This window comes from Pterocles gutturalis, unplaced genomic scaffold (genome assembly GCF_000699245.1).
Source record: "Pterocles gutturalis isolate BGI_N339 unplaced genomic scaffold, ASM69924v1 scaffold18588, whole genome shotgun sequence".
Taxonomy (NCBI): Eukaryota; Metazoa; Chordata; class Aves; order Pterocliformes; family Pteroclidae; genus Pterocles; species Pterocles gutturalis.
Window position 1 is genome coordinate 23,310 of NW_010118485.1, and position 27,316 is coordinate 50,625.

Here is a 27,316-nt window from a genome sequence, read left to right on the forward strand (position 1 = left end):
AACTTACAGATAGACATATCTATCTCAAATCACGGAAGAATTGCTAAGGCCATTTTAGTCAGTGTTTAAATGCTTCAAATGATGGCACTATCTATCACTCTTCCCCTTCAGTAATCCAGCGATCTTGTTGATAGGGACAGCCCTGCTCTTTCTGACCCCAATTTCATTTCCTTTCTCCTATAATTTAATTCTATGATTCTTGCTGTCTATAACCTCCTCCTTTTCCTTGCATGGCTAAACTGTGACTTCCTATTTTATTACCCACAGTTATCCCACAGCTCTCTAAGTGGTTTTACTACCCTGGAAGGTTCCATCTTCCAAGTTACCTTTAAAAACACCAAAAACAAATAAACCCAAAAGGCTCCTATAAGCTTTTAATCTCTGTTGAGTAGAGTTTACCTGGTCTTGCAAGTATGATCCAAACTACAGGAAACAGTGGGAGAATGGGGAGACATTTGTCAGAATAGTAAGAAAAAAAGTGATCCTAAGGTAACTCAGGTTGAAAAGCACCTCAGATAGTCTCTAGTCCAACCTCCTTACACTAGAGGAGGAAGGAAGGGGCTAAGAAGCAAGCGGTTTAGTGTCTCCCCATTTTCTCCTGAGATCCTCTGGGTTTCTCTTCTCCCATGTCCTCTGAACCCCGTCTTCATCTCTGTTTTTTCAAAACTGAACATGTGAGGAGACAAAGGATATACTGGTGCAGCCACTCAAGCACACAATGAAGGGCAGGAGGGAAGAACCTCAGGGACCAGTGGGGGGAAGGAGACATGAAGGTGGAGGAGAGTGCAGTGAACAAAACTGGTAGGGAAGGCAGAACAGGTGCACAGAAATGTGCAAAATGGACATGGGGCAGAACTGGTAAGGGAACTGGAGGAAAGCTGCTGTTACAGTGTCTGAGATAAGCAAGGGCAAGAAGAGTACGACTGCAGTTTTACAAGTCTAGTAAATGGTTTGAGAGGTTTCTGAAGGTGTTTAAAGTTTTAGAACTACCCAGTGTTCTGGCTTTCATTTAGGTGACACTATCAGACTCCAGAACTGGCACCTTTTGTGGAATGCCTTTCAGCCTCAACCCTGCAGTGCGGAAGAGAAATAGCACACACTTGTTTGAGTAATGTCTTCACATCTTCCTTTTCACAGCAGCAGCAAATTCAGTTCACTAAGAATTATGATTAGTCCTTGCTGCAGTTTTTTCAGACTCCTTTTGCACATGATTGTGTAAGAAATATTCTTCCACTCCTTGGGTAAGATGTTTGAAAGGCAGAATGAATAGCTAGTGCTCTGCTTTGAGTCTACTAGAGCACCTCCTGGAAAGACTATAAAGGAAAGCTGTGAAAAGGTGATCAAAGTGGGGAGAATAATAAATTCTTAGCAGATGTGTGCTCAGTGACTTTTGGGGTGCAGGCAATAAAGGGAGAATGAGCACTGCAGATCTGTAGTGATCAAATTAGCTGTCTTCTTTCCTTTGAGCTCTTCCTCTTTGAATGTTCTTATCTTTGACTTACTTCCTTCAAATTAATGCAGATTTTCGTTTTACTTCGGAAGTGCAGTTTTTCCAGTTCTGCTGGAACTAATCAGGTGTCATCTCTTGTTTATTCTGAACAATGCAGAAAAACTCTTTGAGAGCCTTTTCTCTAATCCAACCTTGAAAATTGTTCCTATTTCCAGAGAGCATATCCTTTTATGTCCTTTGAAAATAACTTTCCCTCTCCCATCTTTTTAATGCAACTCCATTTTTGACATTTTCTTTTCTTTTTTTTTAATTCTAAAACTGCACACCATTGTCAATATGAATGCTGAAGCAGGAGTCAGAGCATGGAAAATGTACAGGTTGTGCATGAAAAGCAGCTATGTCCTCATATTCTCAGCAACAAAGGTTGACCTGAGACAGAAAGTGTTTAGAGTCCAGAGGGCTTTCCAGTCAGACTGTAAGAATTTCAAAGCAGGTCAGACTGGCTCATGGTGTCACATTAAGCCTTGCTCCAAGATAGTTTTAAAAAGAACTCAGGGAAGTCCTTTTCCACTCTTACATTTTTTGAGACTAACAGAAGAGACAGGGCTGTCATTTGAAATAGAAGTGGAATGTTTCAAAGCTGTTTCACCTATGAGCTGGCTCACTGCTTGTATGATAAAAAACACTTTTATCAATCAGAAAAAAGGTGAAAATCTGTATTTGTCACTCAAAACACTGTGGTGTTTCAGACTCCTTGTAGTTGTTACGAATCCTGACTGGTGGATGCCACTGGAAACATCATTAAAAAGCATCTCAACTTGTAATGATTGTGATTTTTTATTATATGATTGAGGCACATTTCAGAGGAAGGTATTAACGGCTTCAGTGGGTGATCTGAGCAGCATGAAAAAAGCGGAAGAGACAGTTCTTTTGTTTAGCTCTCTCAAGCAACGGATGCTGAAGTGTAGGAGCAAATAATGGGGAAGAGATGTTTACACATTAGACTTTACCCTGAAAAGCAGCAAACAACTTACAGCTTGCTTTGTTTTGTTTGCCTAGGGGAAAAAAACCCCAAAACCCAAATATCTTTAATTAACAAATACAGCAAATGACTTGGCTAATAGTTTACTTCTAGCTCATCCTTCACTGATGACCTGTAATAGTGGATCATCTGCAAGGCTGCAGGTATACAGACACTGCTTGAGGTTTCCTCTTGATAAACTTCCCAACCTAGTGCAAAAGCTTGCCTCCTTTGTCTCTGCATAGAAAGGTGTGCTCAAAACTGAGCAGAATGTCATGAAAACCAAAATAAGAGAACAGGTAATTTTAATAATCTAGGTTATTTTTTAAATAAGTACTTAAAACCTTGTAGTTCAACAAGTGCTGAGGCACACTCGGTGAACTGAACTGGAAAAAAGCTGGTGATGAAAGAGAACAGTCTCCCTTAAAAGTTTATGGCAGTGTCTGTTTTTGTCAGACTCTCAGAAAAATCACATTCATCATTCCAAAGATAAATCACAAAATCAGAAATACTTCACTGAGCACCCCCCTCCCATGACATTATTCTTCAAAACATGCTTTTTAGTATACTAAGTTCAGTATCTCAAATGATTTATTCAATTGATGGAAAAATACAAACCAGTGTAAAAAAAATATTATGGTTACATCCACATAGTACTTTTCTACTGAAATATTATTTATGTAAAATTGATTTAAAGATATAACGTTCAGTCTTCCTAGGACAAGATGACTGCATCTGAGATCAGGTGGAGTATCCCTATGCTTATATTCTGCTCTATTTCCCTTCCCTGTATGGATGCAAATACTTTAAGTCCACACATTATTTTTTATAGCTTCTTTTACTTTAGGCAAAGGTACTCTATTCAATACATACATAATTTAAGCAAGACTGAAACTTCTAGTAAGGAATATCTCAGACAAGCAATCTTTGTCTTAAGAATGCCACTCAACGATTTCAAACATTATCCCCTGAGGCTTCTAATACTGTTCAGCCTCTGCTAAAAGGCACCACTATTAGTCAACACATTTTTCTGACAGTTTTAACACTGTATATTCTGCACCACATTTCAGAGAAAAAAAAAGATCCATATGAAAAAGCAACTAAAATCACTTATGTCTCAAAACATTAACCCAGCATAGGAACAATATGAAACAGACATTGCTATGTTCTATGAGTCATTTGGCAGTAATACCATGGTTACAGATACCTGATGCAGAGCTCTACTCCAGCGTGGACAGAAAGGCTTCTTGATGAAATTAAAGTTAAGAAAAATCCAGGAAGTAATGATTGATAGGTGGAAACACTAGACTTTTCTTGACAGTCTTCATTTGAAAAATAATCAAGGTTTTAAGCAGGTATTATATTCTGCTTGCCAGCACAGAACAACAGAAAAAACCACTTCAAACAACTAGGCCTTTTTACAAGCTACTGAATGCTTTCACTGATGTCTTGATCTTTAATACTGAAAACCGCTCATGATGAAGTGTATGGAGCAAGTACGCGGTCCTCGGTAATCTGCACTGAGGAGCCGTTTTTCTGGGTCAAAGTGTGTATGCAAGAATGACCTCTGGTCAAGTGAGCACAAGTGGGTGTCCCCTCCAGTAGCCAGAGAAGCCTGGTAGGGAAAAACATGTTTATTCCCCCCCAAAGTGTAGAAGCCAGAGAAGCACTGGGTACGATGCAGTGTTTTTGCATCAACTAAACATTACTTTGTAATACACTTTTGCAAAGACGCTTTCAGGAATAAAGCAATGCCAGATGGAAGTGTCATGGATGCACCAGTTGGTGGCAGCTGTATCCTGCCTTTGGGCTAGTGGGTCTGCTTACCAGTTACATTTTCCCGTTTCCCTCTTTTTTCCCACGTTGTAGTATTGTTAGCTGTTCAATATGGCATAAATACCAATGAATGCCAAGCTCTGTTTGCCTTTTCAGCTTCCAAGGGGCTTTCTTCTTTTTGTTCACATTGCTATAGGTTTGGGTTTTTTTTATATTCTGTGCAACTGGATTTGAAGACTGTACTCCTTCTACTTACCCAAAAAGGCATCCCAAATCTGTTAAATTATGACAGAAAATAGATTCTGTGTAATAAATCTTACTTCAGGGATAGCAAAAATTTTGTCTCTAAATAGATGGAAAAATCACAATGTGCATGACAGCAGAAAAGGGACCACAATAGCGTAAGACACAAACAGACCTTTTTGTCCTCTCTTATTTGGACTCGAAAAAGTTACCATGTGCAAAGCGGATACATGGTTTCTCATTTCTGACAAACAGGATAGTATTTTCCTCATGCTCTTTCATTAATTTTACAATGTATGAGCTGTGCTTCTATGATTAAACATATTCAGTTGTTAACTACAATTAAAAAGCATTTAAATACAATTCATGAGTGTTATCAAGAGGAAAAAAATACAAAATAGCTTAAATAAACATAATAAACATAAAAATCCAGGAGAGAGGCTACATAAAATATTGGAAGGTTCTTCCTGTCTACGAGGTAAACTAGCCTGAACAAATTCTGAGGTTCACAGCTCAGGATATGGATAAATTACCACGTTTGCTAGTGTTATTATGAATCACCGCTGCTCATTTATGCACTGTCTAGCTACTGCCTCGGAGAAAAGGGGATTGCACTGACATACAACCTCCCTACTCAAAGCAATTCTCTAGTAACTCCTTTTCACAACTTCCTTTCTATGCCCAAAACCTGTATTTCTGAATTGTCAGTAACTCCATTTGATAAAAAGGTTCATAATGTTTAAAGCCCAAAGTAAACCCCTAAGTGCTAACCTGGTGACACATGTGAGAGGAGATTATTTTGGGGGTGTTTCAACTGCCAAACAAAAGGGAACTTTTCTGTTCCTTGCATATTGAAAAAATTACTTTGGCCTGCAATGTTGTTCAGTCTCTGGAGTTAAGAAATAGACATAAATGATTATAAAACTATGGGTCAGCAAATGGAGCTTTACCTGTATTTCTAACTGTCTCAGAAAATTTCTTTTGAATATAATTCTGTATGCATACTCTCCACAATTTTAATTTAGTAAACTAATGCCTATTACTGTAAAATTCTTTCAACACAAAGTGTTATATAAGCAGTACAGATTATTATGATGTTATTATTTGCTACTGTCAAAAATATTTAACAAGCAGAACACTACGATAATTTGTTCACATTGGCCAAAATTAAATACTGAAACCAACTTTTGAAATATACCTTTTTAACTGACAGCTAAAATGCAAACAAGGGAAATCGTCATTTGGGCTGAAATGTTTTAAAAAACTTTACATTCTCATTTGCTTTATACATCGCTTACAACTGAAAGGGTCAAGATTTTGAATCCGTATTTAAGTCAATGCTAATATTAATAAACTTCAGTTTAAATTAATATAAAGGATATACTCTAATGGAAAAGAAATTACTCATTTCACTAACTACTTCTAAAGTCTAAAAGTCTGAAAGAGTTTCAAAATGCTGTTCAATATTGTATGTGCAAAACCGCGTTTAGTGTCTTCAAAGGTCTCTAAGTGGCCAGACATCTCCCATACCATTTCCTCTACCGGCAAACATTGAAGACATTAGGTCTGTGGTTTCTGTTAAGCCCCGTGGCAACAACTGCTGGGAAACTCTCACTCTTGTGCTTTCAAACAACTGGTCTGGATATGTGAAATTTGCAGAACTGGAAGCAACAGCTGGAAAGCATCCTGAATATAAGTAGTACTGTTGCAACCCTAATAGGGAGAGAAAACACGTGGTTCATCAGTACAGTTGCCATGTATTTCGGGAATTACATTGGACTTTTTAAATAAACATTTTTTTTTTTAACATCTGCATCATGCTATATTAGCATAAGTATTCACACGAGATTTTAGAACCTGTACATAACAAAAATGGTAAATTACAACAGTTTACAGCTAACAAGGACAGCCTGAATCACTATATAAAAATCTGTTTTCTGCTCAGTTTGAACTCTTGGACAGTTTTGTTTGTAATGTGAGTACATGAAATGCCACTGTGTTCAGAAGTAGATTTGACTTTTTAAATACAAACCAGCTAGACTCTCTGTCAACAGAACTAATTCTGAATTTGCTGTAGGTGGAAGAAGTGTCACTGAAATTAACAGTTTGAATTACTGTAACGGTTTTAACATGTAGTACTATTATTGGAATTTCTAATACTGAACAGGATAGCAGCCTGTAATTCTCCATGAACCTAGGCTGTACTAATACATATTTGTATACATATATGGGATGTAAGAAGAACAAAACATTATATTCCATAATTCTGAACATTCCCAGATTTTGCAGTTCCTGGGGCACAGAAAGATATGTCAGCTGCAACAGGAAATTTACCCTATAACAAATGGAAATGTAATCTTTACCACAGCTCTATTCAGCTTTCTATGATTTTCCTTAAAGGTATTGTTAATTCAGTGCAAAATTCCTTTTTGTAAAACAATCTTTTCCTCATTTTAAAGGGAATGCAACTGTTATTTGTAGTCACTACTATACGTTTATTTATATTTGAAGAGAAGTGTGATCTAATTAGCAGAGTTAAAAAAAATTCATGCTGCAGATAGTACACACTGTAGTACTTTATGAGCATATTCCTCCCCCTTCATCTCTCTTCTCCGTAAAACTGAGGCACATTTTACTCACTATGCTTTTCTGAAGAAAAATAGCTCATGGTGCCTAATAGAAGAGGTCACTCATAGGTCAAAGTGTCTAATAAAAGAAATCACTCATTAACATTTTGGTGACATCTGACACGTGGTTATGCATGTGCTGACCAAGCCTGGTGCTAGACTGTGAACCGCTGTAGAAATCTAAATGCGTATAGATGGGAAGGACTGTAGCATACCTGAAACTGAAATTTTAAAGAACAGAATAGTCTGAAACTATCTGTGTATCACAAATACTTTGCAATATTTGAAGTAGGTGATGGAACAGTAAGAATAGACTTATCCCAGGCAATTTATGAATGGGTTAGAAAATGGTTAAACAGCACATTACAAATTATCTCCTGTACTCTAGCCAATACAGCAGCAGAATTTAAGAGCTGGCCAGTCTCACTTCAGTCATACAGTTATTAAGAATCCTCAGTAAATGCAATATTACCATTATAGTATTTGTGGGAGAGGCTGAACACAAAAACGAGAGGTTTATGAGCGGGCACTGAACAGCCAGAATTATATTGTCGTTACTTTTTATATAGTTCTTTCTGCAGACATAAATGTGACTGTTTCATTTCAAAATAATTTTACTAGAACATTTCCTAATGTGAAAAAAGTGAAGGCTCACCTCTAACAGCACACTGTCGATGATGGGTTTAAGAACTTCTGCCTTCATACTGCTCTGTAAACCGGAAAATAGAATGAAACACCAGGAGAAGAAATACATTTAACAGAAACATATTGATACCTGAGAAGTAGTTTTATGAATTCTATAAAGGTCTTGCTTCACCTTGATTCTTACTCGGGCTGTTTATCACAATACTCCTGATAACTGTGTCTACCCTTCACACACACTTCAGTAGACCCTACGCATTTCTATCACTGAGTACAATGAACTAATACAGGCCCAGGGTTTTACTTTTTCATCAGTTTATGTATTACAGAGTTTCAAATTGCCTGGTTTGCCCTGGATGTGAGATTTATGTGATGACATTGTCTGTCCACCTGTCTGTCGGTGCCCTTTTCATCTCCTACAAAATTTTTTAACCCGTTGCTCATTTTCAAGGAAATAAGAAAGAAAAATACAGGTCAGAAGGAAAATGAAGTTCTTAGAAGTTTCACAAATATCTGTGGTTAGGATGAAATGAAAGGCCCAGATTAGCTCCCCTACAGAAGGAAAAACAGGTGAAACTCAGATGCCCAAACTGGAGCTAGACAACACAGGCTGGCCAGTTAATATAGCTCAGCATGCACAGCATTTTTCTCATCCACCACATAGGAATAATGATGGGTACAATGAGTAGTGACACTACTAGTGGCTAGAAAGCCAAGATGTGTCATGTCTTCTGCTTTTTAAAATGGCAAAGGTTCTTTCCTTTTTTTATTCTCACTGTTCTTTGCATTGTGTTTTTTTTAGAATGACAGCAACCTCCAGCAAGAGTTGCTTTCAATACTGAATGATGGACTTTATCAGTACACACGAAACACAATACTGATTAATATAACTGATGGATTTCTACTTCAACCATGTAGCTTTCATATGGCAGATTTAAAGAAACATGAACCACCTTAATTTTAGTTTGGAGAGAGATGGCAGAACAAAGGGAAGGTGGCTAGAGAAAAGAACAATTTGACTGTCAGTTACTAGAAAATACATTACGAAGTCCACTGTTTAGCTGATTGTCAATAAACTGAAACAGAGAGCAGTATCAATTAAATACTATTGATTATATGAATCAATAAGTTACAAGTTTGAAAGAAATCTTGCACAGCAAGTAAAGCTGTTATTTCTTACTTCTGCATTACTGCTCACTCAGAAACATTGCTGACATTATGGGTATAGCCAGCACTACAACGAATGTCTGACTTACACAGATATAACTGTAGGGATGGCATTACATTAAAAAAAAAAAAAAGTATTTTCTGTTCTAAGCCATTTCTCAGTTTCCCACAAGTTAATTCACTTTACAGGACACTGGATGTCTTTATGAACCCAGATGCTGTTGGCAGATTAAGGAGGAAGTTGAACCACTGGGACATGCAGGAAGATGTAGATTTTCAACAGTCCTGTGTGACAGGTGCTCCTTACTTTCCTACTGATCATGGTAAGCAAAAGTCACACATTCTTCTGCAAAAGCTTACAGGGATGGCACAGCACTTAAAGATCAGCCAGACTGCCCTCCTAAAACTCTCTTCTAGAGAGTATTTTGGCAGTGGGAAGTGTCTTTGTGGTCAAGTTCTTATGTGTCCACACAAATGCCTTCCAGTACTTAAAGGGGGCCTACAGGACAGATGGGGAGACACTCTTCATCAGAGAGTGCAGTGATAGGACGAGGGGTAACAGTTTTAAGCTGAAAGAGAGTAGATTTAGATTAGATATTGTGAAAAAAAAATTACTGTGAGGGTGGTGAGACACTGGAACAGGTTGCCCAGAGAAGCTGTGGATGCCCCATCCCTGGAGGTGTTCAAGGCCAGGCTGGATGAGGCTTTGAGCAACCTGGGCTAGTGGGAGGTGTCCATGCCCATGGCATGGGGGGTGGAACTAGATGATCTCTAAGGTCGCTTCCAACCCAAACCATTCAATGATTCTATGATAAAATACAATTCCATAATGGAAAATAAGCAGTTTCCCCCAGAATAATGAGAAGGAATGTAAATTATTCAGAATCAAAGCAACACAATAAAATCATGTTCTCTATAAACAACTCTGAAAAAAATTGCTCAAAGGTGTGCTCGAAGAGCTCATGGGAGAACTGGGAAAATTTCCGCTGATGCACATTCACACTTTCATAGAATAATCAGGAGAGACAGAGTTTCTTCTCTGATGTTTCCAGAAAAATTTTAGCAACAGCACAATTTTTGCCTCTGGATCCTCCTAGAAAACTCAGATGTCAGTCACCTTTGAAACATCTTGAAAGGCAGGACACTATTTCAGGCAAAGAGGTTCACAGATAAATGGATGTTCCTAAATGGAATATCTTGAGATATAAGATGGACAACCAGACAGATTTTATAACCTCTTAAACCTTTTGAAAACACAGTGGCCCTAGGACAGGGGATTTAGCAAAGACTAAGAAGACAGCTAGTAAAACCATCTTAAAGTACTGGAAGTGTTATCTGTTAATGACTTTTAGACAAATACATTCAAAAGGGATAGGCGAAGAAAATAATCAAGTTGTCGGACTTCAAATGTGGGGACCCTTCAGTACAGGAAGACAAGACGTGCTGAGTGGTGTTCAGGAAAAATGGAAAATGGTATCTAGAAAGACAGATTTTAGAAGGCAGAGGATGCAGCGCAGCCTATCAAGGCTTATAAACTTTCTCTGCAACAGGGATTCTGCCATAAAAATACTCTGTGTTATTGATCTGAGGAAAGAAGTGCCCTGTTTGCTAGCACCTCATGTAAAGTCACTGGACTCAGGTAATAATTTCTGTTTTAAGAAGTGAACTATGTTTAAAAAAGCCCAAATGCTACAGAAAATGCTGTTATCTTACCCCAGCTGCTGTTAAAGAATCGGAAAACTTCTTTGACAAACATGAAACTTCATTGCACATGGCACTTGTTAAACTGGTTTAAAAAAAAAGAGAGACAAATATAAAAACACATCCTTGTTCTGTCAATGGATAAAAACCCTGTGACTCTCCCAAGCACAAACTTCATCTTAGAAGCCAAGATGGTTCGTAAGACAATTTTGCTGTTAGTAATTTTCAAAATATTTTGGGGTAACCTTTGTTCATGAACCAGTTTTTATATTCCTTCACTGAAAAACCCATTGTTGACTACAGCAGCAAAATGATGTCATGTTGGCTCAAATACTAGTCTTTTTTCTTTTTTGATAGGGCAATGTTTCAATTTTTTAAAATTCTAAACTAGTTTCTAGTTTAACTATTGTTTTTCTGATGACTGAAGCAACACAACTCCTAGAAATACTGTCGTAAATAAATCAAACGTTAAGGAGAACAGTGAGAAGTTTCCTATCTGAGTAATAAAACATCTCCTCTACTGAAAGAGGAAGCATCCTTGTGGTTAAAATACGAGAGAACAAGGAGATCTAGTTCTGCTCCTAGATCTTTCACTCTTTTGCTAATCTTTCACAAGTGCATCATATAGAACCTCATCCTGCAAGCTGCACCATACCTTAGCTCTACCTCTGAAAAATACTTGAGTACGTCATTTTAGACTGAAGTGTTCCTATGGACTTTGCTATTGTTACTAGCATTCTTAAACACTTGCTTAAATACTTTACTTACTGAGGACTCAAGTGCTTACAATATCTTAATGTCAAAGCCCACTGAAACTAGTAAAATCATTTGCAACAGTGAGCTTGAGATATGTATTTTGAGTTCCACTAGATAAACTGGGTTCTTGCGTGTATGTATGTGTTGTCATGGTTTACTACAAATTTGCAGACAAATGTGGTCTGACTATTTAGAACTACAGATTGATTTTTGTATATTTTTGGCAGGGCAGATAAACACTAGATAATAACACTATAAACTCTACTGGGATATAATAAGACTGCATTATGCATTCTAAAAGCAAATTTTGTATATGCTAGCACAGCATCTTTTGCAGAGGGAACAGGAAATGCAACCCAAAATTAGGATAAACGTTCACTTGCTGGAGCAGAAACAACTTTCAGCCTGTAAATAGGTCATGTTTTTGTAGACATACATTATGTTAGCCATGTCAAAAAATGACAGGTAGCCTATATAACTTGATTCCATGAGAAAATATAGCACCAGGACCCCTAAAGCCAATGCTGTTTGTTGATCCATGAACTTACTGTGTCTTCAAGTGCCAAAAGCTGAACAGAACTTCATAAGCTTTAAGCAAATGTCAAATGTTCATATATGAAATACATAATACTCACTTTGTCAGTACTTTTGCTTGATCTTGAGCTGTTTTTTCTACTTCCTGCCCATGTAGAATTAATTCTGCTACTTTATGAAGCTGTTCAATACAACGAGCAGCTACCTCAGCCAGACTTTCAATGGACAGCATGTAGATTTCCTTAAATTAAAACCAGGGAATAATATAATCAAAAATAACAACACTGATAAAGATACATATAGATACATACATATAAACAAATTTGAAACCTATGAGCCCTCCCCACCCCAACTGGAAATACCACCACATACATAGTGAAGTAACATTAGCCATAATGCCATCCAAAAAATACTGAAAAATGAAATATCCACAAATTATAAAATACAGACCTTGTACTCATCCTGAAAAATTAGTAAGAACAAGTCTACTGTTTATTTGGATGGGAACTAGGTCAGCTCTTGGATTTTCTAAAACAGCACTTTTAAACCTAGTCCTAACAAATACAAATCCCTTAACTCTGGAATAAGTCATAATTACTTTCATACGGAGCCAAGAGTAGAAATGGATAATACTCCCAATAAAAAAGTGGCTTTTAGCAGTAATAATAAAAAATTCTACCTAGCACTATGGCGTTACAGCTTTCACAAGCTGATACCAGCTGGAAATCTGCAATTGCATAAAAATCTGTAATGTATACAGTGCAACTCTGTTTCCTTCTTTGGACCTTTTTCGTAAGGGAACATGACAGATTATTTTTTTTATTAGAATTCCTTCAAAAAATCTTGACAAAGAAATACTTCTATAACTTGGCGTAAAATTTTCAGTCACAATTTAACCTTATCAACAAAAGGGATTATCTAAACAGACACCATACTTTTTGCATTAAGGGCTATCTTTCATAAAAAGAATGAACACTTGTGAGTTGCCTAAGTAATATTCCTGTTTTGTCTTGTTTGTGATTTAAACTGTTTAGGAGTTTAAATAAAGTTTGAGAATTTTTTCCATATATTCTCACTGGGAAAAAGAGGTGCCAAAGAGTGCTGAGATATAACTTTCAGTGTGTTATCGACATTACACTACAGAATCCCTCAGCTCACTGTACACTGTGTATACATATACATACACACAAAAACATAGATATAAAAAATAAAAACAATGTGATAGGCAGAGGACCTGCTACTTTGATATTTACTTATGGGAACAGATTAACAGTAAAAATATTTATGTAAGTTAGCTTTCTATTGGTTCTACAGTGAATAGCTACATATTAATATTTCTTAATAGTTCCACGAGTTTAAAAAGGACAACATATAAAACCAACACACAAAGATAAAGAAGTAATCTTATCAAACAAAGTATGACAATTTTCTTAATGAAACTTATCCTCCAAAAGCTATTTTACCTCCACAGTTTTGTTTTTATCTACTTCTTTTTTATCACTGTCAATTTTATCTTCTTTTTCAGTTTTTTCTTCACAAGGTTCTCCAGGTTTTTCTTTTAGCTTCTCTTCTATGTCTACTGGGGTGGAAAAACTGGTTTCTTCCAGCCATTCATGAGCTTTTTTCCTAGCCTGCCAAACAAAGAACCCAACCCCAAAGTTCAGTTCAAATAGGGAACATCAAATGATGTTCCTGAACATTAATTAACAATACATTTAATTACTTCATTTTTACATTCAGAAGTTTAAACATATCAAGCTTCTGTGTAGCATTTAGTTAAGTGTATCTTTAAGAAACTGTAGGTAGAAGCATTTCTGATTGCATAAAGATGGATCAGCCAGGCATAACTCCTGTACAGGTACAATATTCCTAACCAACACATAAGAGTTGGTTTTAATACTGAAGTTACTAGTATTTTTCAAAGGAATTTACATGGACATAATTTTCCCAAATAAAAAAATAAGAAGGTGGTATTAAAAAAAAAAAAAAAAAAAAAAAGAGATGTAAGAGAGATGTCCTAAATTCTTGAAGGAAAAATAAACAGAAAAATCCCTGTATCTTCAGCTGCCTTTCCAGGCATGAAAGTAGATCAAAGTGGAAAAGCCTTGAGGTTTTATATAACTTCAGACTACTGTTACAGTTAGTAGGTAACTTATGATTTCTCTTTTTTAACATGAAGTCAAATTAAAATATCTCAAGACCTAAGCCTAAGCTAGTCTATCTATGTAGCTAGAGGGATAAACATTCATCTGAGCCTAAGATCAGCAGGTGAATCACCTTTAAAGGGGCCTGACAGTAAAAATGTGACTTGAGATGTGACTAGTTTCTAGCCACCTAACTTTTGGATGATTGAAGCTAGATGAGATAAATTCAAGACTTTGCTTCTAGCTGAGAAGGTCTAGAGAAGTCCCTCAGAAGAATAACCAGGATGAGCAAGAAAAATAATTCTGAACCTGAGCTTTGTTCCCAGTATGAAGACCAAATCTGCTGTGTTCATGAACTCTGTTCCACTGAGACATCCATGATTCAAGGCTTTCTAACACAGCCCATTGTGCTAGCCAGTCGTTGCCAACTGTATTGCCTTATTAATCTCACCTCGTCTACAAAAGCTTTTCTATACACATCATTTTAATCCCACCCTCCTATACTTTGCTTTCTCAACTGTCTGAACAGAGACAGGTACTGCTCTATGTCAGATTTCAGAACAAAGCCCTCCCTCTTTGTCCAAGAAACAGAGGGCAGCTCACTAACAGGTGCTAACCTTATTAAGTTTGTCAGGAGTAGCAGCAACGTGCAATTCAAACAGCAGTTCAGTGAGCATGCTGACAAACTCTTCTCCCATATCTGCTGCAAGAAAAAACAAGACAATTTTTATTAGGGTATTATCACTATAACATTTTACACTATCAAACACATCCAGTAAAATAGTTTTAAATAAAGGGGGGTGTGTGTGTATGTGTATATGCTCAAAGTCAGAAGAGAAAAAGCAACAGAGACACCTGTACAACCAGACATGCTAGCTTGACAATTCAGCTACTTTTTACACCCCACTCTAAATTCAACTAAGTTTCACAAAAACAGGTAGGATGAGAAGAAGCTGCCTGATCGCTAGTTACCTGACAAAAACTCATAGAATCATAGAATCATCTAGGTTGGAAAAGACATTTAACATCATTGTGTCCAACCATTAACCTGACACCACCAAGTCCACCACCAAACCATGTCCCTAAGCACCACATCTACACATCTTTTAAATACCTCCAGGGTGATAACTCAGTTACTTCCCTGGACAGCCTGTTTCAGTGCTTGACAACACTTTCAGTGAAAAAATTTTTCCTAATATCCAATCTAAACCTCCCCTGGTACAACTTGAGGCCATTTCCTTTCATCCTATCACCTGTTACTTGGGAAAAGAGACTGACACCCACCTCACGACCAACAAAATAACCAAAGAAGAAGAGATACTCACCTCTTCTTTCAAGCCAAGGAATAACAGCTACAGCAGGGCCAGATACAAATAAGTTTGAGAGGAAACATACTGGAGAACATATTCTCTATCACTCTGTCTGCAAACCACAGCTAAGAGGTGTGTTTTCTTTCTATCTTAAGATTGAGTTTTGCTCAAATGAAGAATGTCTTCTGTTCTGCTTTGGAGTAATGAGCTTTAAAGATTCTGCACTTATTTTCAAAAGATTTATGAGCAAAGATAAATATAACTAGTATTCAAACTTCACCTTGATTATACATATTCCTTTGACTACTTGCATTTGCCATATTCTAGCATACTCTACGCTCGTAAAAGTTGGTATTTTGATTGGTTCTGTTCATCTGCACTTACTGAATTTGGAATCTTCATTAACATTTCCTGGAGTAATATATCAAAACCATTTTTTTTAGCTTGATGGTGCTATAAGGTTACACCTCCCATAATAAGCCTGGCAAAAGTCCAGCTACTTCAAAAATTAATTTCATGTCTTGCTGTATTCCCCCTTTTTTTTTAGTTCATGTATTAGGTAGGGCCAGTTTTTCCATTTTTATGCAAATCTTTGCTACTGAGCTTAAAAGTGGAGGGCTATTACCTCCAATGAGTTTGGAGATTTTGGTACAACTGTTTACAGTCCACAATACCTTGGAACATGTGGAAACGTGATGGAATCTCACACTCCGATTACAGTCTCCTAGAGCAAAAGACATCTCACCCTTGCCTGTAAAGAGAGTGCCCATCTTTGGTGCTATAAAATAAATTAGCATTTAGCATGAAGTACTCCTCACCTGCAATGACCAACAGACTGAGCCTTCCTCTTAACAGCTGGGGAACAGCTCAAGAAGAATGTATTCTGGCAGGCCAAAGAGATACACAGAGTTCATTTAATTGCTGCCCTTATCAGTAAATTTTGGCAATAGGATTTTCAAGTTTTGCAATACAGCACCTCTTGGATACACTGAATTAACTTGTTCTTAAAACAAGGCCCAATTGTTTTATAAACTACACCATGCTGCACTGGATCAATGCAATGTTACCAAAATTGTTGATAACTAGCGTATTCAATTAAATTCTCATTTTGGTTACCGTCTCCCTTAACTTCATATTTGAAATATTTTGTTAATTTGCTTTCAAACTGTAGGTAAAGCTTCTTTTTCAGAAATTCTCCTCTCATTATTTCATAAACAACTGAAAGGAAAAGAAGCTGAGGTGAAAAATACATAAAAGGGTTGCATAATCAAAGTGAGAGAAAACATTTGTGTCAGAAAATACCTTTTCTCTGTCTCTCTTTTATTATTCATTTGGCACCTATCTGACTGTTAAGCAAAGACACAATAACCCTACAATTCCAGTTTCCAAGTTGCCAAGAACAAAGCCGAGCCCCAGTCCTTTCCCAAAACAGTTCTCCAAAGTTCACTGCTGTAATTCTTGTGTAGGACAGAAAGTGTTTACTGTAGAAACTAAAAGCAGAACAAACATCTACAAATTAGATCCTCAGAGTCTAGGATAAAAAGGGATCCTGAGAATTTACATAAAACAAACGGCCACCCTTTTCAAACACTTGAATCCAATGTAGTCTTTCCTCCCAGCTAGTCTTTTTTTTTTTGCTGAATATATATAGCACTGACAAATGACACTATATAAATAATTTGACTTTGATGACAAGAAAATGGTAACAAATTATCAATAACTGATAATTAACTTGTTTTCAAATACTGCTCAGTGCCTGGGTAAGATTTAACATTTTCAAACCCCATTAATCTCTGTCTTTTGTAGGGTGGTAGCTTCCTTACATAAAGGAAAAAAAATACAAGTTTTGTTGAGTTAGGAAGCACAAATTAAAATCCTGCTGCAGGTAAGTTAGTTTTAAATTGTTTAGCAAGCAGGATTAAAACTCAGAATTTCTCCACAGAATTTACATAGCCTGCTACCTCTTGCTAGATTAGCTATCTTAAGCAAAAATAATTAATTCTGTAATAAAAGATAAGGTATTAAAAGAGCATATGGTTTACTGACTTGATTTTTAAAGTGAAAAACCTATTAATGTGGTCAACAGGACCTTAATTGTATTAACTAACCTGAGTTAAGAACACATACTAGAATGAAGCTTTCTCTACACAGCACGACATGAGCTGCATTTAATCCTGATCAGCCAACCTGTTGCTAAACTTTACAGTCTTTTATCTATGCTGGATGCTAAATCATGTTTAAAATTTTTGCTAACATTAAATGCAGACCATTTTCTTAGTGTAAATATTAATTATGCCACAGAAATATGCTTAAGGTCCCAACAAGTCATTTCAGGTAAACAATTCCAGTTTAAAAATAAAACCAAACAACTTAAACCTAGACCCTAAAAGATCAGGTGTGCTCCCTGGAAAGCTAAACTTATTGATAGAATACGACCAGAACACTAAGTGTAGTCAAGCACAAGTCACAGGAATCCAATTTAAATTATGTAAAGATTGGCAAACCAAAGTCTGAATGAAGCATTAACCTGTTCAATAAAACTGTTATGCATGAGGGGAAACAGACATGCAAATCACATACAACATTACATGTACAGGTGCTGGACATTGTTTTTATCTAAAAACGGCAGACAAGTGTCATGTAAGGGCTTATTAATAGCATTCTTTAAGTTCTATAAAGCTTTATGCTTTTGCTGTACTTAATAAAAATGCTTTTATGATCCTGTGCATAGAGCAATTCAGGAAAAAGGTTGGTTTTCCCTGACTCAGGAGGATCATAAGAACCCTTCAATCACTCTGGTAAGATTTTAATGAAGATAACATATTTTGCGAAGGGTACCCAGACTAGGCCACTGTCTAGAGGGGATGTGTCAAAGCACTATACAGTGTTAAGAGCACTCTCCATGCGGTGTTGCATGTACTATGGATTATGAGTGAGAGACCGAAGAAAGAAGTAAAGGCCACATGACCCAGGTTAGGAGCCTGACCACAGAATTGTCAGCTCAGCCCTAACAGAAAGCTACTTTGAGAAGTGATTAACCATTCTGTTATTTTGATGTCCTCCAGTGGAATTAAATTTATCCAACTTAATACTAATATATCAAATTTATCTGTAGTTCAAATACTGATAAATCTTGAGCCTGACTGCACTAAAAAGTATGTAATTTTGAACTGCAGCCTGAAGTAACATCCATTCAGCTGTAAGGTGGAGAGAACATGTGTGTGCTTATTATTTCTGCTGTCACAGACAGGAGATGTTTCAGTGCTGACTAATTTGCTTTTGCTGGGGGAAACCTGCAGCACACTCTGATTTTGTCTTTTTGATTTTAAGGTGCACATTGCCTATTTAGAAGGACAGTTAATGTTTCAAGGAGTGTGATCAGCAGCTGTGCTTCACTGAAAAAACAGAACTGACCAACAGAGAAAACGTCACTTTATGCAAGAAACAGAGCTTTTCCTGGGGCTGGTTTCAAAGCAAGGAGCTCTTTCACACAGAAATTAAGGAGCAACAGACATCTCGTGAATCTTCACTCTTAAGCAGGTAATACACTTTCTTGACTTCTATTTCTCACAAACCCAGTTTTAAAAAAAAGTAACAGGGGAAAGAAACAGCAAAAAACTACCACACCAAGACTACACTGAACACTCGCTGTCCCCCCAAGAAGAAACAATAAGAGACATTAGGCACATTGGGTAAGCACTGCTAGAAAGAGCAGTCTGAGCAGAAAAGACTTTCCGGATACAACATGTGGATGTTAACACATTTTTTTCTAACTTTTCTGAAGGCTAGAGAAATCATACCTCATCATCTTGCAAAATGTAGGTTTTATGGGCAAAGAACCCCATAGAAGATCAAGAGGACGTGGAAGAAATATCTTTCTATATTTCTGTGTTTCTGAAACACAACCATATCGTGTTTAATGGCATGAGACACTCAGCAGTCAAGTCAAAGGGATTGTTCCTATTAGCTAGGAGAAGATTGGCATGGATCTCATAGGCCTGGAGACAAGAACTATGGTGGCTTTAAGCTAACTTCTTATCCTTCTGTTCCCAGCCTGTTCTGGGGAATGGCCCATTTAAAACACCTATTTTGCCCCTAACCAAAGGGCCCACCCATCTTATTGTAACTTTTGTGAGCTGACCTATGGACTGCCATGCTGGTCCCATTCTCTTTGATGCTGTGCACTGTGTCATAGTTATTTCTCACACTCCACATGCCACATCTTGCCAAGCAATACTTAGAAAGCAGCTTTGCCATTGTGTTTCAAAGGGACTTTCCTTCAAAAAGTTCAGGTTCTTAAGTCCCTTTATTGCACTCTAATCTTTTCCCTATCTAGCAAGGGAGGGTGCAAAGTAAGGATGAAGTCGCTAAACAGAAAAGCATTGCTAAACTCTCCTAAACTTTCAGATTACACAACTTCATAAAGAGATTCCATAAGAAAACCTCAGTTATCCAAAAGGTTATTCTTATTTTTGTTTTGCTTTCACTGACAATATAGTAAAGTAATACAATACTTCCTGACCTTATATTTTCTCTCTCACACTTCAGCTACAATATAAATTCAAAATTAAGCATGGATCAGCTTCCAGTACTTTCAGAGTATTAATTTTACTTGCTTATGAAGAGTATCAAGATATCAGAAATTCTAGTTTGGATTGTAATTTTCTAAACTACTATATGCAGAAGTAATGATTATTCATAAGGTTAAGTCTCTGTTTTTCTAGTTACCTTTCTCTGCCTGTACCACTTCATCACCCGATTCCTTTGGAATGAAAATCTCCTTTATAGCAATTAAATCATTTTTCACAGTCTCCAACTGTTCTCCATCAAGTCTTGCTAAATATGACTGAATCTGTAAAAGAAAGGACAGAAGGAATTCCTAAACAAAACTGAGCCTTTTTCTTAAAGTGCTAATTTTGAGCCTGATACCAAAAGAGGCTAAGAAATGGAAACTTCCATTATGCTCAAATCTTGTCTCTAACCTTCCAACTTATGTAGATGCATTTTTAGTTCTCATCAACAAAATTAATTGAGTAACACAACAATTACACCAGCCTTGCAAGATCATCAGGTCTCTACCTTCTCACAGAACATTTGTTTTGAATTATAAAACTGTGGTTTAACTGCAAACTGTAAAAAGCATTTTGGGATTGCTTGGATGAAGACACCAGGAAAGAAGAGCACAGGCAGAATTCATGCTTAGCCTGAGCACTCACAGGAGAAGTTGCAAAAGGAGCCTGTTTCCCCTCCTTCAAAATGCAACCAAAATTATCGACAGTCTACCAGTCTACCCATTCTGAAGAACATACTGACAGATCTTTGGGTGTCTCCGGTATCCGCAAGGCACTGCACATCTAATAGTGTGGCAAGCCTAAGGGGGATGGAAACAGATTCTTCGAATCACTGTTTGTTTGCAGTACAGTTATGTGGTGTAAATCCCATGATCACACACTCTGCCAAGAGAGAAATGCCTTCTCTCCATTTGATACAAAATTTCACTTTTAGGTTTGTTTCAAGGTTGTTTTTGTTAAGCTTGCTTGACAGATGTGCAGACTGGCTCAGTGAGAGACTGGAGAAAGCCATTATTTTCTTATGTTCCTCCTTGATGTGGCCAGCTCATATGCTCAGAGTTAAATGCAAGATAAAGTTGGAAGACCCAACTCAGGTTGTGAAGGAGGACTACCCAGGGCTTTTTGGCCCTTGTTATAGCATTGTCCATTTCACAGCATTAACTGGGACTTTTTTTAAATGGAAACTTTAAAAAAAAATTGAAATATTTTTAAATCCCTGCTATTAGAAGGACATAGGACATTAGCAATGCCTTCAGTCTCTCTTTCACTCCTCCTGTGGCCCACTGGAGTGTGGCTTTTGGGCTGTTAGTAAAGGTCTCAAGCTTATAGTACTGTGAGTATTCTCTGTGTGTGTGTTTGTAATTGGAAGATGTTCTGTGAGTATTGGAACATATATCAGGGAACTGGACCTGTTGACCCAAACAGTTGCCTTCAATCCTGTTAGAGTGAGTAGGACTATGAACCAGGGGTTATCTAAGACATAACATGAAGCACATTAGAAACCTCATGGTAACAACCTGCAAGAAGTCTTCCTTACCCTGTGGTAAGGAAGTAAAAGTTTTTTAACAGTAAAAAAAAATAGTGTTGACACGTGCAATTAACCTGAGCTTGTCTTCTATTTATCTCTTTCCTGTTTTGTGGGTTTTGGTTTTTTTTTTTCCAAAAGCAGGCCCTTGAACCTCACATATAGCTTTTGAATTTATAATTTTGCATTTAGACATAAGTGCAAAATGCAAAACCAGTGTGGACAGTATGTACCTAGCTGTTATTAAAATCAGCTTCTTTTGTGACAGCAAATAACCAACTTATTTTTTTAAATGTTTTATTTTTTATTAAAAATCACCTAGAGTGCAAGGAGTGATAACTACTAAAACAGAAGAGAAGAAAACATGCCTTTTAAGAATTTTTTTCAGAAAACTGCCTCAGTACAAAATACCACTGCTGGGAATCTAAAAAAGTTCTATTAACCTACTGTCAGAGATCTATTGACAGCTGAAATTTAAAAATATATTTATCATATAGGCCTTAGTAACTTTAGCATGTTCTTCAGAGAGACATATAGTATTTGTATGCTTCCAGTAATGATATCTTGGGGTAGTATTATGTAAATTTAAAACCTAACACAATAAAGAAGACTTAGGAATTGAATAAGCAATATGGCATTAATTTCAATTCACTACCCTCTAGGTGTAGGTCTGGAATTCCTGAATGTAAGTACCAGTGACTGATACAAAACCAAAAGGCATCAACCTCCTAGCAAATTCTGAAAAGACATCTGCACAGTGTCACAAGCTGATATATGGTCCTAACAAAAATAACATGTAGTTGTGAAGTTGCTTGTTTTGAGTTAATCTTGGATTTAAATTTTACATGTATTGAGATTGATTTCCTAAAGCCCAGGGCTGGCCCGCGGGTCCAATTCAGCTTTCCCTAAAGTCAACTGAAAACTTACTACTCATTTCACATGCACCTGCAGAGTGAAATTAATGTAAAGAACAATTTTTTACCAACCATTTTGATTTATACTGTCTGCATACTGTACCTGGGCTTCACTTTCATTTGAGAGGATTTCCAGAGCTTCAAGATGAGACAAACCTTGGAACTCATCAAAAAGTAGTCCATAATGTGCTGTTCTTTCAACTGTAACTTGCTGGGCCCGCCTCTGTTTCTCTTTTTCTTTAGCTTCCCGCAACAGCTGCAAAAATATACATCATTCCTGTTGTTTTATTGGTAGTGCTGTAGGTATGACAGATTTTATTACTTTCTGCTTCTGCTTGCCTAGAAAGTAGTAATAAAATTTGGGAGTATATCACACCTGCAGAGCTGAAATTTTAGAGCTGAAATATCTAACTTTTTTTTGGATAAACTTCTCTAATAAAATATTTAAGTAGCATTTTAAGTGTGTTTTTTTCCCAATGGTAACTGCTAACCATCTTTAAAAAAAAAGCCAATGAACAAACAAATAATCTTGCTCATGTTCTCCAAAGCAATGTCAGCTATGGATACCATATAATAAATTTAGTCACCAATTACAATGGAAGAAAAATAAAAAGGATTATTTCATACACAGCCTTAAAGAGTCAGGCAGTCTATTCCACAGACCACCAAATGGGAAGAATATTGTTTTCAGGACCTACCTACCGACTTGCATAAATAATGCACCTACACAAATATTTCCTATAAAATACTTTTAGCAGATACTAAAGTCGGTTTTATGTGACAGCAGGACTGACAAAAGAGATTGGCCTCATGAGGTATGACTCCTACTGAAGCTGGGGCAGAACTATACTCCATTTTGTAGTGATCTTCACAGAATAGTGCATAGAATAGGATCTTCTATTCCTTCCTTCTATTCCCAGGAAGGAATGGCCTCTCCTATGAATTTGCTACAGTAAAGCTGGTAAATACATGGAAACTGCATCTTAAGTCACAAACAAGCCTCTGAATACAAGTGAACTCTCACCACTTATGCTATTGCATCATTCAGAATTTATACTATATTGTCTTCAGGTATTAATTTGTTATAAAAGACTTATGACAGCAGAATTTTCAGCCTCCACCTTCAGAAGATCATTTATAAAGTTTTATGCACAAATCACCAAAAAGGAAGCACTGTGTTATGTGACCCATAAGATCTGATTTATGTCACTTTCTGCCTCAGATTTTATGTGTGAATTCATGGATATCGGTTAGGAAAGTATTCTGAAAAGCTGATTTTAACCCTTTGGGCTTGAACAAGAGTTACTTGCTTTTGGCCTACTACAACAGTACCAGTCTGTTTACACTTACAATGACCCACACTAAAGATGAAACACCTAATTAAAAGAAAAATACCTTACTTTTCTCTACAAGGAAGTAAACATGTATTTAAATTAAAGTTTTTTTCAATGTCTACTGATTTCCACAGCCTCCCTCCTCTCAGTGTTCAGAGAGCTTAAAATGATTTTGTACTGACAGCAGTTATACTTCTGTTTTTATCATGTCGCTGAACTTTTAAACAGGTGAGTCATCACTGTGTAAGAATGCCATTAGTTTAGATAGACATTAAGATATAACGTTTCACAGCTTTAATTCCTAATGAAACATATGCCACATTCCAGTATTACTCATTTCCAAGGAAAGTAGTATAGTGATGTTTATGCTGGAAGATACGTATCTACAGCTCTTACAAAAACACCAACAATTTGCTTCTGTCTCCAGAGTGTAATGATTTATTGCCACATACACTGTGTTATCAAAATCAGCTACTATGCATGTGATTATGCAGAGAAGATGATTTTACATTATCTTTTGTGGTTCTGTGAAGAAAAAGAAAGTGGAGCAAACATAAAGCCTAGCCAATATTTACTGCAATAAATAAAGCATCTGAAACTGCATTGACAGAGCTGTATTTAAATAAATCCAACCTGAGATAGAGAAACTGTTCTTGCCATCAGTGTTTTCGTCCTCTTAAATCCAGGATCGCTTTCTGCAAGGACATTCATGGTTGTCTTCCCAATAAATTCCAAAGCATCTAAGCCTCCAGATAATACACTTTTCCCCTGTGTAAAATAATGCAATGCAGTTATTTTCTTTCAATTTTATGCTAACATGAACTGTAAAGAGTACTGCTTTTGCCGGCACTGTCTTTGAACATTCAGGTCCCTAGATTTTCGATGCCTTAACTAATGATTACTTAACTAATCTATAAAATTATGTTACTTTGTTCTGAATACCTTTTCAAAAAGAAAAAAAATGAAGTATACAAATATTTCTAGTTAAACAACTCACACCAGAGGAAAGGGAACATCTGTTGCCAATAAAAAAATTATTAATAATACCACTTTGATTTCATCTGAAGTGGCATCTAGTCTGTGGGAACATATTTTAGACATGAATAATATGGAGCCAAAATCTATCATGAACAGGATGGCCCTACCTTACCTAACTGATTTCTAAAATGTTGACACTCTGGAAATGTCTATAGAAATACAGTTGTTTTTCCTGGGCCTTGGTATTAGCATTAGCCCTCACAATTTTTCATGTCCACTGAAGAAGAATTATCACTGGCTAAAGATTTCCATTTCAATCTGGATTGTGCATCTGTCAGATACTCACATGCTGATGTAACCTGACATATAATGGAAAACCCTGCCAAAGTCTCAAATGGCATTACAGGCAACTTACTGAGACCTTAAGTTATTCTTTTTGTTTGGTGACATTCAGCACTGTGGTACGGTGGCCTCTCTAGGTTTGCATAAGGAGCACATTTCTCTTATTTGAAAATCTTTTACAATGCTCAGGTAATGCTACTGGTGTCCGGCTCTCACAAGCCCTACAATGCTCCAGATTCTGTAACAACAGTCCTAGGAATAGTCTATAGGAACCTCCCTCTGCTCCCAAAATCTTTGATATTAGAGCGATGAAGCCCTCAGGATGAACTGGGTATGCACTAAAAAATAACTGCTACTTCGTAAAACATGCTCAGTGGGGAGTTAGTCTCCTATGCTTTTTTAGCTGATGCTTAAAATCGCTTATAATTTCAAGGGAAATACCATATTGAAAAGCTCAGAGGAAAGCATTTGCTATGGTAATAGTCCATAAAAAATTTTGGGGAAAAAGATGACATAAAAATTGATTTGGAAACAGTATGGTACAGGATTTTTCTAAAGCTAAAACAGAAAAGGATGAAGTGCAACACATCAAAAATATATACAGAGTGTAATAGAAAAGAACCATGGACAAAAGATTTTGCCTCACTGAGTCTGCAATCAGACCACCTCCTGGGAAGGCTAATATGAAATGAGAGACTAGATAGAGAAATGAAGGTAAGGGCCAGGGACTAACAATACAGAGTTTATTTAGTACAAGCCTTCAAATAAGCAAATGAATTATTTTCTTATTTTATCTGCCTTCAAAAATGATAACAAATCTTATCATACTTTCTCTGGAAGGACTTAACTGTAAAAGAAATTAGATGACGGTTCCACAACTATAAAACAGATTTCCCAAGAATTTGCAGAATTCTATATAGCTCAGGAGAAGACCATATTTTTTCACTGAAATTAGTGCCAAAGCAGTAACTGACTTAGTTGTATTTTTTTTTTTTTTAATTTGAGAGTTATTTTGCCATGGAAGAGACTCTAAACAGACTTACAACAGAACTGTTTTAACAAAGACCTACAACTTAACAAACCCTACCTGTTAAATGTGACCTACAGTGAAGTTGCACCTAAAAATAATGAAGAATATCTAGAGCAGAGAGGCCAGCTAAAATGACTCACTGTATTCTGTACAGCATTAGTGATAGCTGACAACACGCCACGAGATCCAGATGGAGAAGGAATATTCTCAGAAGAGCTTTGGTCCAGAGAATCTTCTGCTTCTAATAAAAGAGAAAAAGCAAGCTACAGCATACTTTCAAGTCACAAATTACAGTAAACTGGATTCTGTGATCATTTTGTAAATTGGACTACTTTGGTAGTGTCAAACAGTTTTGTTCCACTTCAGTGAACTTGAACTTACGTGTAATTGGTGTTTCAGCTGCAGAAGGCTCTGTTGTTTCTGAAGATGCTGAACTTGCGTTATGAATTCCTAGGGTAGTTCCTGCTTTTTCCTTTACTGCTGTTATCCCATGACCTGCAGCAGAAGCATATTTTAGATTATACGATTTGAAAACTTATTACTAACAGTACATAGTATTCTTATACTACACAAATTATGACAATCAGAATAACTATTAAACTTATCTCAATTGCCTTATTTTTTTCTAGGTTAGCAATTCACTTGTCCTAGTATATCCATTATATTAACTGACTAGAAACAATAAAGCTGGAATATAATACAAATGACACTGGATCTGAAATCCAAAACTTGTTTCAGTGGCACAAGTAAGATTAGTTCTCTGCTTTTCAAAATGCTAAACATTCTGTTACAATCAGTTTAAACAGAAATTGATGGCCCTCCTAATACCATAGGGCTTGGCCTGATCTAGTTTTCAGAAGTCTAGAACAATTAACCCACAATTAATGGACTGTGGGTGACTGCAGGGCTGAGGTAAGGAATCTGGTCTTCAGTTTGCTGTGTAGGTGCTGTGTTAGGTAGGTATTTTAGGAATACTCATCCAGGTCCTTAAAGTTATTTCAGGATTTAAGCTCCTCAATTGTTCATTTGAAGTAAAATTCTGAAGTGTCTCTCCTCAAAGCTGCTGTTAAAATACACTTTGTAAAGTCTGTTGGTGTCAAATGACACAGAGAGAATTATTGTTCCAGTGGTAGCTGATCTTCTACAGGAATTTTACCACCTTTACCTTGTGCATATGTAGTGATTCCCTAACTCTCTGTTCCATTAAAATGATCTAGCTTAATGTAAAGAATATCTGTTATTCATGTTTTT

The 27,316-nt window shown here is 36.7% G+C and overlaps 1 protein-coding gene across 1 annotated transcript in view; it reads right to left on the reverse strand.

Moving 5' to 3' along the window:
• Positions 1-6,101: 6,101 nt before the first annotated feature.
• FAM114A1 (family with sequence similarity 114, member A1) overlaps positions 6,102-27,316 on the reverse strand; it is a 30,898-nt gene continuing 9,683 nt past the window's right edge. Inside the window, exons 3-13 of the mRNA XM_010076224.1 lie at positions 26,447-26,560; positions 26,206-26,306; positions 24,349-24,483; positions 22,485-22,637; positions 20,100-20,223; positions 14,679-14,764; positions 13,381-13,548; positions 12,019-12,158; positions 10,640-10,712; positions 7,773-7,826; positions 6,102-6,203 (exon numbers count right to left, since the gene is read on the reverse strand). Of these exons, the coding sequence (XP_010074526.1) occupies positions 6,102-6,203; positions 7,773-7,826; positions 10,640-10,712; positions 12,019-12,158; positions 13,381-13,548; positions 14,679-14,764; positions 20,100-20,223; positions 22,485-22,637; positions 24,349-24,483; positions 26,206-26,306; positions 26,447-26,560 (1,250 nt within the window). The remainder of the gene's footprint in view (positions 6,204-7,772; positions 7,827-10,639; positions 10,713-12,018; positions 12,159-13,380; positions 13,549-14,678; positions 14,765-20,099; positions 20,224-22,484; positions 22,638-24,348; positions 24,484-26,205; positions 26,307-26,446; positions 26,561-27,316) is intronic.